This window comes from Lathyrus oleraceus, chromosome 5 (assembly GCF_024323335.1).
Source record: "Lathyrus oleraceus cultivar Zhongwan6 chromosome 5, CAAS_Psat_ZW6_1.0, whole genome shotgun sequence".
Taxonomy (NCBI): domain Eukaryota; kingdom Viridiplantae; phylum Streptophyta; class Magnoliopsida; order Fabales; family Fabaceae; genus Lathyrus; species Lathyrus oleraceus.
Window position 1 is genome coordinate 321,815,150 of NC_066583.1, and position 9,929 is coordinate 321,825,078.

General features: G+C 33.4%; 1 protein-coding gene across 4 annotated transcripts; it reads left to right on the forward strand.

The window, feature by feature from the left end:
• The first annotated feature begins 4,905 nt into the window (after positions 1–4,905).
• On the forward strand, positions 4,906–8,946 carry LOC127084338 (uncharacterized). Of its 4 annotated transcripts, none has more exons than XM_051024764.1 (9): positions 4,906–5,046; positions 5,515–5,662; positions 6,645–6,733; positions 6,822–6,960; positions 7,372–7,446; positions 7,873–7,994; positions 8,076–8,151; positions 8,458–8,517; positions 8,620–8,946. In XM_051024764.1, exons 2-9 carry the CDS (start codon positions 5,552–5,554, stop codon positions 8,755–8,757), a joined length of 810 nt encoding a protein of 269 aa, XP_050880721.1. In that variant the 5' UTR covers positions 4,906–5,046; positions 5,515–5,551; the 3' UTR covers positions 8,758–8,946. The 4 variants fall into 4 exon arrangements, with proteins under 4 accessions (XP_050880721.1, XP_050880723.1, XP_050880722.1 ...); XM_051024766.1 differs by having other exon boundaries at positions 5,544–5,662; XM_051024765.1 differs by having other exon boundaries at positions 4,910–5,150.
• Positions 8,947–9,929: the final 983 nt, after the last annotated feature.

Below are 9,929 nucleotides of genomic sequence, written 5' to 3' on the forward strand. Positions count from 1 at the left end.
TTCAGCCGAATATGAAGAATTTTTCTTTTGAGATGTAGCTTCCTATAGTCAGAGGCAAGAGCAATTAAATTCTAAATTGGCTTTTGTTGCTACTAATCAATAGTTAATGAGAGCTTAACTTCAGTCTGTTTCTGCTAATCATGAAGACATGGATGCTCAATTGAAGTCAGAGGTTGTTAGGTAGAATGATATGAGTTCAGACATCAAATCCATTCTGAAGATTCTAAAGAAACCCTTGGCTTTAGGACTCAGAACCCTTCTATTGTTATGTTTTTTTTAATTTTTATAAATCTTTTGGAAATCTGACAATTATCTTCTTGGTTTTATAATTTTTTTTCCAGTATCTTTTCTTATTTCCTTTGTTTTTTTATTGATGACAAAACGGGGAGTAAGATAAATAAGTATTTAAGCACCTTAATCTGATAGTTAAGAACCTTTTACTTGCTTAAAATCTGAAGAATTATTTATTGTACTTTAAATATCAAATTTAATCAACCTGAATAAAATTTAGGGGGAGCCCACAAACCTCACCTTTTGGACCATTAGACTCAGGGGGAGCTTACAAACCTCAAACCCTAAAGTCAACTTGTTAATTAAATTAACAACTATTATTCTTAAATATTTGTGTTTGTCATCATAAAAAAGGAGAGATTTTTGGACCAAAATTGATTTGTACCATACCTCTAAGATTTTGATGATAACAAAGTATTTAAAGAATAATTGGATATACTTGTTGGTGTAACTCCTAGAGGCCAATATTTTTGGTACTTGTATCGAATTATTTATTTATAATAAAAGGATTTTTCTTTATTATGTTTGTTTAATAAAGTTCCTAGAATAGCTAGTCCGTTTAATGTATCAAGTGTGACTTAATCATGAGATCCCATTAAACATAAGGACATTATTCTTAAAGTATCCGTAGTTGAGCTTTATTGTGAAGTGGAATAACATTAAAGCATTAAGACTATTATGTATATAGACTGATGATCATATCTCATGGATCATGGATAAGGAGTTATCAATTCTTAAACATAAGTATGAATATTGAGAGTAATATTTATACTGGATTGACCCGCTATGAGAATACTATATAGAATGTTATGCTAAGTGTCATAAGTTATTCTTATGATGATAATTGTGTATACCACCCTTTGACCTGAAACCACTATGTACCCTAGATGTAGAGTCAAGTGCTTTATTGTTGATCAAACATTTCCAGTAACTGGATGACCATAAAGACAGTTGATGGGTACTCCACGAAGCATGTTGAGGGACATGAGTGACTGTTACCACGAAAAATCTCCAAGGCATACTGAAAGCATAGTTAATGACAGAGTCCTGTGAATTTGGGGGTTATACCCCATCAAAGGATAAAGAGGTGTTTGAGGCAAGCAAGAGTGGGAAAAACATAAGTCAAGGGATGAAGCCGACAGGAGAAGCTTGCTTGGTCGACAGGCCATTCCGTCGACTGAGGTGAAGTCTGAGACTTAAAGAATTATAGCCAAATGCGTAGAAGACAACATCGCCCTAACGTCTGGGCGGGAGAAATTTGAAATTTAAAAATAACCATCAGTTACAAGAAGAATAAGAGCGCCAGAATCTAGAGCAGTTAGCAAGACATGGGTGCAACGATTATGCAGATCGTGTGACATAACATCTGCTAGTTTCTAGGAGTTGTAGCTTATGAGCAGTTCCTTTAGTTTAGTATAAATAGAACGTCCCACGAGGGGCCCGGGGTGTTCACTTTGTACTGAAAATCACTTGTAAGAAAACTTCCCATTCCCAACGCGAGGAAGCAAGAGTTTTTCTGAGAGTGCTATGTACGTGAATCACCACATTTATTTCAATGCAACTTCCTTACTTTTCAATTGTTCCCGTTGAACATTTTATCTTAATTTAATTTACTTTTGAGTTATCATTTTACGTTGTCATTTACGCTGTCGACACTGATTCTATTACGATAATAGAGTTTACTAAAAGCGTGTTCGTCGTGTACATCTTTTGAATGCTATAACACTGTCGGTCACGAGTCACCTATAGGCTGTAGCATCGTCTAAACCGTTCGTGTGGAAAATCCTACGCTTGTTCGACACTTTGTTAGGAGTCGTTCCTCACAAAGTTATTTCGTCGAGTTGGACAAGCCTCACTTGCACTAGCGCATGTCCTAGGATCAACTGGTCGATCTTGCAAGTAACCCTTTGTTTTAAGGCCTAAGGAGGACCAGCGGTTGTTTACCAATTTCCACAGTAAACAGTGACCTAGATGGAATTTGCCCATCCAGCATAACAAGATAAATGTCTACGGGCCCAATATTGAACTGGAAAAGGATGACACGATTTATGCCCTGTGTTCAATATAGACATAAAGGCAAAAGGGTAATTATACACATAAGTATTATCACAAAAGGATTTGTCAGATCACATGACATTTTCGTGTCTTGGGTAACAGTGATGTGTTGCTAGATACCGCTCATTGTTTATTATGTTAAATACGTGATTTAATATAATTAATAATGTCGCGAAAACCTACAGGGTCACACACAAAAGGACGGATTGATGAGAGATAGAGTAACTAAGGAACACCGTAAGGTACGGTGCACTTAAGTGAATTATAGAACATCGTAAGGTACAGTGTACTTAAGTAGAATACGAAATATGGTAAGGTACCACACACTTAAGTGATTTTGGCATATCATAAGATATGGGCCACATACACTTAAGTGAACTTTTTAGCTTGCAACCCACACAAGTGGTTCTATAAATAGAACCCTTGTGCAAAAGCATTGGTGCAGTTGTAATTTCGTTTCTCTCTCTCTCTCTCTCACTCAAAGCCTTCATTCGTAGTAGCTAGCACTGAGATTGAAGGAATCTGTTCGTGTGGATTGAGTAGAGGTGTTGTCACCATTCAACGTTCGTGATCGCTCTGTAGATTTGCATCAAAGATTTCAATCGCCACAAGAGGTAACGATTCTATCACTGATCATGCCCATTCGTAAGGATCACTAAAGGAGAAATTTTTAGATTCCGCTGCATTTTGGATCGCTATTCTCCTTCAATACTAACATATGTTCAAGTGTGCATGATTATAGACTAAAATTTACGATACAAAGTCAGTTCTGATACTATAAATGAACATTTAGAGAAAAGCTAATAGATTTAGAATCTGAAGGATCAGAACCTAAAAACCAGACTCTGAAGACTCAGACTCTAAAGGAGGTCAACTTATGAAGATCAGACTCTGAAGGAAGTCAGCCTTTAAAGACTAAGCCTTTGAAGTTCTCAAACTCTAAAGTCAGTCAACACAAGGATCAAGAAGACTCTGAGAGGTCATTATCAGACTCTGAGGTCAGTCAACGCAAGGATCGAGAAGACTCTAAAAGGTCACTTTCAGACTTAGAGAGCAATTTGTCTTCTTCTCATCATGTAAAGATTTAAACAAAAATCTACACAGACAACTGGGATGTGATAGATAATTCCTCTTGAAGCAAGTTTCATTCCAACGTCTATGATCAAACTTCTCCAAGACTCACTTATGCTAGCTCTTCTCTTCAACGACTATTTTGTATCTCTCTATATAAGGAGCTGAAGACTTGAAAAAAGAGGAACTAATTTTTGACAATAAAAAAGTTGTTCCTCTGTCAAACAAAAAGCATAAGTTTAACTTAAAATTTCTTATAATTTGTATATCCTAGAAATTCTTAAGTCTTAAAGAGTCTTATTGAGTTATATTTTTGTTTACACCCCTGATTGTATATAAAGTGAAAGAAACAAACAATCTTTTCTTTGTAATTAGATGTAAGAATTCTCTTACTTGTGTGCTTGAGCATTTGAAGTCTCTTAGTTGTGTGTTTGAGCATTGCAAGTCTCTTGCTTGTATGCTTGAGCATTTATAATTAGTTATGATTATAGCGAAATTCCTTGGAAGTGCAAGGGAACTGAACTACTCTCAGTTTGTGAGAGAAACCATGATAAATCTGCCTGTGTCTCTCTTTTTTTCTCTTTCTCTTTCTCTTTCTCTTTCTAGATATTGAGTTTAGAATCTCATAAGAGATTTTTAGAAAAGAAAGATAAAGCTAACACAATTCAACTCCCTTCTTGTATTTTTCTTACCTTGACATTCAATTCGTTTGTTCCGCACTGCTTTTTTAAATGACTCCAAACGTTTCACTTCTAGTTCGAAACCGACGACATCCTTGGAGCCTCCGACCACGACCGCTAAAGACTTCCTCGGCTCCGTAAGAGCCCGACAAGCCTTGGGGGCAACTGTTCAGAACCCACCAAATACCTAAATCGTTAAGGCTCAAATCAATGCAAATCCACTCCATATGGCCCAAAGTATAAAAGTCACCTCACAACCTCACAAGAAATGTAAGACATATTTTTCTGATCTCCACTTTTTACTACACTCATCTTAAATATTAAATTGAGTTGAACGTTGAACTGCTAATCTTATAGGTCCACCCCACACCACCGTATCATAAATTAACACCGTCAATTCATGATTATGCACAAACAAATTACATCAAATTATACAAATTACATTATGATTTCAGAAGAACAAAATGAGTATTTCAATAGTTTCAAATTATAAATTATTTTTTTTTCTAAATTTATAAATCACTTTATCAATTTAGCATAATTTTTTTATTCTATTATCTACTATTTATTACTTTCTTCTTCTTTAAATTTTTTTTATATCATTAATAAAGAACAATTTCGTAAAATTATTTATAATTTATCGTTATCATAAAAAAAATTAATATACTCCAATTTATTCAAAAAGAAATAAAGAATTTAAGCAATTGTTTCCATTCTAGACATTTGAGGGTCATAAATATTTGTTCGAAATTCTACCTTCACATATTTTATTATTATAAAATAAAATTGTAAGAAATATACTTATTCAGGTATTTGGCAGGTAGTAACAAGAAGTATCCCAGTATCAAAAGCACAGATTAATCAATCATTCATTCATTATAGTCATACTTCAATATTTAATTCAAATGCCTTAACACGCTCTTCCCCTTTCCCCTCATTTTCTGCTCAGGTCAGTTCTCACTCTCTTTCTCTTTCTCTTCTCAACCTTCATCTTCCACCATAAAAAAATAACCTCAATTCAATGAAGAGAGGTGCATTATTTTCTCCTTATCGGTACCCCAATTTCTTCCATTTCATGCATTTCTATAACCTAGTAGCATAGCTGTTTTTTTTCTGCTTACTTTTCATCAATTTTCATGTACCAATCATCATGTCATGTGTTTATATGGTTTGGTTCACAAGCTATTTGTGAAAAGTCGTATCAAAATGAAATGGCATAGTGTATTAATGAGTGACCACTTTTTGGTAGACACGTTTCCTTATTCAAAAGGGTTATTCAATTTTTTATTTCCTAAACAAAATTCTGTAATCTAGTTTTTTTTTGTTTTTTTATTGAGATTCCAATTTCCACACTCTATTGTTCTATATGCTTCCATAGATAGACTTTTATATTTATTTTATTATGTCTTTGATACAGCTTGGTTTGATTTTGTGATTTTCAACAAGGGAATTGGATGGGAAGTCCTTTTTCTTTTGGGTTTTTTACTGCTGCTGCTGATGTTGTTCCGAGCATAGAAATTCAATGGCTGGCGTCTGTTTTCGCCGGTATCATCTTCAGTTTTATTGTAAGTAATATGGCTTGTTCATCAATTTGTTGTCACTGACTTGTATGATGTAGATGCTTAAGGAATATTAGAAACTAATGAGCCAAATTAGAAATTTGATGATGTCTTTTATGGTGGAGGAGCAGAAATGCTTTATATCGATTCAGAAATGCCTTCTCTTGAGTTGATGTAAGACGAGTGACTAATCAGATGAAGGAGTTAACCTAAAGTATATGAAGGAATTAATGTTTGTTAATCATGCTTATGTACCTGAGTAATTACTGCTACTCGTTTAACATTAGTTATATGCCATGTTTTGAATGTAATTTGTAGTTGTAGAGTAGGTGTTACTTCATAATGATGCTCTCTATAATGTAACTCAGTATCATGTGGTTTACTGCGAAAAAGACAAACAAATAAAATAGTTGGAAGAGATTTGCACTTCTGTGCATTTTGTCATGAAATTACTGGTAAAGATTTTGTACATGATGGAGGGTCAATTAAATAGTTGTGGGATATCTATGGACTGAAATTGCAATTGTGCTTATTTTACAATTGAAGACGGTATTTGGCAATTGAAATCTAGTGCCTTTTATTACATCCGCATATTTTTTTAGTATGCACTTTATATTCGGAACTTCAAATGAGTTAGTAAATATTTCTTTATGGCTTTTATATCCAATTGGATTGGGTTAATAGAAGCCTCTGAAATCACTCTGAGTGTAATTTTTTATTGATTGTGTATTGGTCTAGGTAGAGATGAGCTCGGACTATTTTGTTTTTACCGATTCAGTTTCTGAAGTTGTGATAATAAGTTAGAGTTTGAATTGTTAGGTCTAGATGCACATGTTGTGTTCATTCATTTCCTTTTCTAGTTTGTTCTTGTTAAATATGCATCTCCTTTATCTCAATTTGCAGATAATGCTAAAATATTTCTAGTCATATTAAGGTCACTTTATTTAACTATTTTGAAATTTGATCCTTTTTAACTATCTTCATGAAGGTTTATAGATTGACTGCAACTTTTAGTTCTCGGTTGTTTGCGGGATACAGAAAATTGACCAGTGCTGGGAAAGTTGAATGGAACAACAGGTAATTCCTTTTGTATAATGGTTTCTGTTTTAATTGATTTTGTCCATAATTGACATTTACATTAACTCTGGCAAAATTTTCAATGCAGGGGATTCTCAACATTTCATGCTATTTTTGCATCCTTTGCATCATTTTACCTCTTGATCTTATCGGATCTCTTCAAGGATGATTCACAAGAGAATCTTGTCGTTAATAGATCATCTACTTTCTCAAATTCAGTATTGTCGGTAGGTTGATAAAGATAATGCAAAGTATGATTTGGCAGAAAGTGACATTTTTAGTTCTTTTACATTTTAACTAGTTTAGGAAAAAATGGTACACATGAGGGAAGTTATAAACTATGCGGGCCTAAAAGGTAATTGTATTTTATTTTTGAAAATGATATTGTTTGCCGTATCTTTTTTCTCAGAAAAGAAATAGCTTGTAGTGAATATTAAACCAGTCATTATGCGAATAAACCCATCATATTCTGGTGGTGCGTTCATAATGTCATGTTTCTGTTATATTTCAATCTTGCAGTTTCTTCTTGTTAGATATCTTTTATCTATGTTATTCTGTTTAATAATATCATTTTAGTAATGATTAAAACAATAATTATTCAGTTGGCTTATTAGTTTTTTTCACCTCTCTTTGTACAGTTCTCTACAGGTTATTTTCTAGCAGATCTGGCAATGGTAATTTGGCAGTTTCCAGCTTTGGGAGGTCTGGAATATGTAAGTCAGAAAGATATATGGCCCATTTACTTTGTGAAAATGTCTAACATTTTAATTTCCTGTATTCACTTTTAATTTCAAAATTGCATCAATGTTTTCATTCACCTGCTTTTAAAGTTTTGTATAGGAAACAGAAAACAATGCAAAAATGTCACCCTGTTTTCATTTTACTTATTGTTTTTAAAGATCTGTGTGACAAACAATGAAAACAAAAGTCATTTTTGCCTATTGATTTCACTATTTTCTATCAAAACTAAACGCAGGAAACAAAATGAAAAAAGGTTGTGCTTCTGTAATTAAGAGTGAAACATGAAATAAAAGTAGAGAACACTTTCTCAAACCAAACATGTCATTAAATTGTTTTTTACTTTGATGATACATTGAACTGCATATCATAGTTATGTGAACTAACTTCATTAATTTAAGGTTCTACACCACGGACTGTCGATGTTTTCAATTATCCAATCTTTGCTAAGTGGTCAAGCACAAATCTACATCTTAATGGTTCTTTTCTCCGAGAGCACAACTCCTTTTGTAAACCTAAGATGGTTAGTCCGTTGTCAAGACATCCATTCACTTGCTTTTACTTTCATCAACATTGATTTATTACATTAGTTACATATATACAGGTACTTGGATACCGCTGGTCTTAAAAGCTCAAAACTTTACATCTGGAATGGCGTTGCATTGTTCTTCGGGTGGCTGGTACTGTCTATTATACTCATGGTCTCAATTCTAATTCCATTATAGCACCTGCATTAGTAGCTTATGGCCATGCTTTTGCTGTGATAGTTTCTTCATTTAGTTCTCGATGAGCTATGTTCTTGCAAAAGGCGCTTGCAAGTAGCAAAGCGACAAAGATAATTAAAAAGGATTGTCAAACGTGTTCCAACAAAACGAATACTGCATGTTGCATACTTGGATAGGAAGTGTTTACAGAAATTTTGTCACGATTTTTTTACAAATGATTTTGGTGGCTTAATATGTTCACAAATTCTTTATACTGTGCAGATAGCAAGGGTTTTTCTGTTCATGTTCTTGTTTACTCACATGTGGACCCATTTTGATGAGGTGTGCATGCTCTCTGTGATTATTCAACACTGATATAACTTAGCAGTTTCCCTGTGATTGTGATGCAGTAAATAAGTCCAAACTTTTTCTTCCCTATTTCAGGTTAAGGAGGTCTTTCCGATGGGTTTCTATAGCTTACTGGTGGTGCCTCCTGTGTTGTCAATGATGAATTTGTTTTGGTTCTGGAAGATTGCCAAGGGTATGGTCAAAACTCTTTCAAAAGCCAAACATAGCGAGTGATGATGATCTTGCTACTTTTTCTGCTGCTTTCTACTTGATGCATGAAATGGTCATTGCATTGCTTCAGTACAGATACAAATTACAATACTTGTAAGATTTGTTAGAATTGTATATTTGCTCTTACTGAATTGAATAATTTTTTTCATGATTGAATTTATTCTTCAATGACTATTCTAAAACTTGTCTGCATCAACGGGGTGAATGTCATTTGACAGGAACGGAATAAAATAAAATAAAATGAAAACAAAATGACTTCACTTTTCAACTTTAACTATTACATACATAAGTGTATTATCACTCTATAATAATGTATTTTTACTACATAAGCAAATTAAAAATTATACATAAAAACATGGGCAAATTAAAATACTAAGTTCTTAACAAAGACATCTACGAGGTTTCGCAAGACAGAAATATCTAAGATATAATCTTGCAAATATTGATTTGTTTATAAGGTTTTTTCTTTTCAAAACTTAGGTGTGACGGAAAGTACTATAGTACTATTTTTTGGTTGTAAGTACCTTAGTACTTTACTAAGGCCCTATCAATTGTCCTCTTTTGTAAGTAGTGTTCTATTATTTTAATTTGTAAATTGAATGTGTTCAGGGAGTGAGTGGTGATGATTGTCTTGTCGGTGAACTATGAGAATGAAAATGTTTATACAAGAAAACGTTTACCGACGTCAAGATGTTTTGTATGATACGGAAAGAGAATTTCTTAAATCATTTGGATCTTTCTAATGTATCAAGTGTATTTTTACAAATGCTTCCCGTTTTCGAAGATACATCTTCAAATGCATCTATTGTATACTTAAATAAGGCCATTATGAAATGCGTCCTATATGTAGGATAATTTTTATTTTGGAGATGCATCTCCATAATATTTTAGAAAATACCTTAATTATTTAACAGTTCAATGAATATTTCGGAGATGCATTTCGGAAATTATGGGCGACAATTTGAAATTTACATCATTTTTGCATGCCAGATATTTTCGGAGATACATCTCCGAAAATATCTGATAAAAGAACCAGTTGCATGATCACATATCAATTGTTGACATAGTTGGTTTTCAACCAAACTCTTATCCTAAAAACCATTCATTCTCAATCCATTTTTTCACTTCAAATCTCCATCATTTTGGTTCATCACATCATAGAGAGCAAAAGAAGA

Excerpts from the sequence above, each read along its gene's own strand:
- LOC127084338 (XM_051024763.1), top strand. Across the intron at positions 5,663-6,644 it reads GTATCATCTTCAGTTTTATT|GTTTATAGATTGACTGCAAC; the intron begins GTAAGTAATATG and ends ATCTTCATGAAG. Across the intron at positions 8,518-8,619 it reads TGTGGACCCATTTTGATGAG|GTTAAGGAGGTCTTTCCGAT; the intron begins GTGTGCATGCTC and ends TCCCTATTTCAG.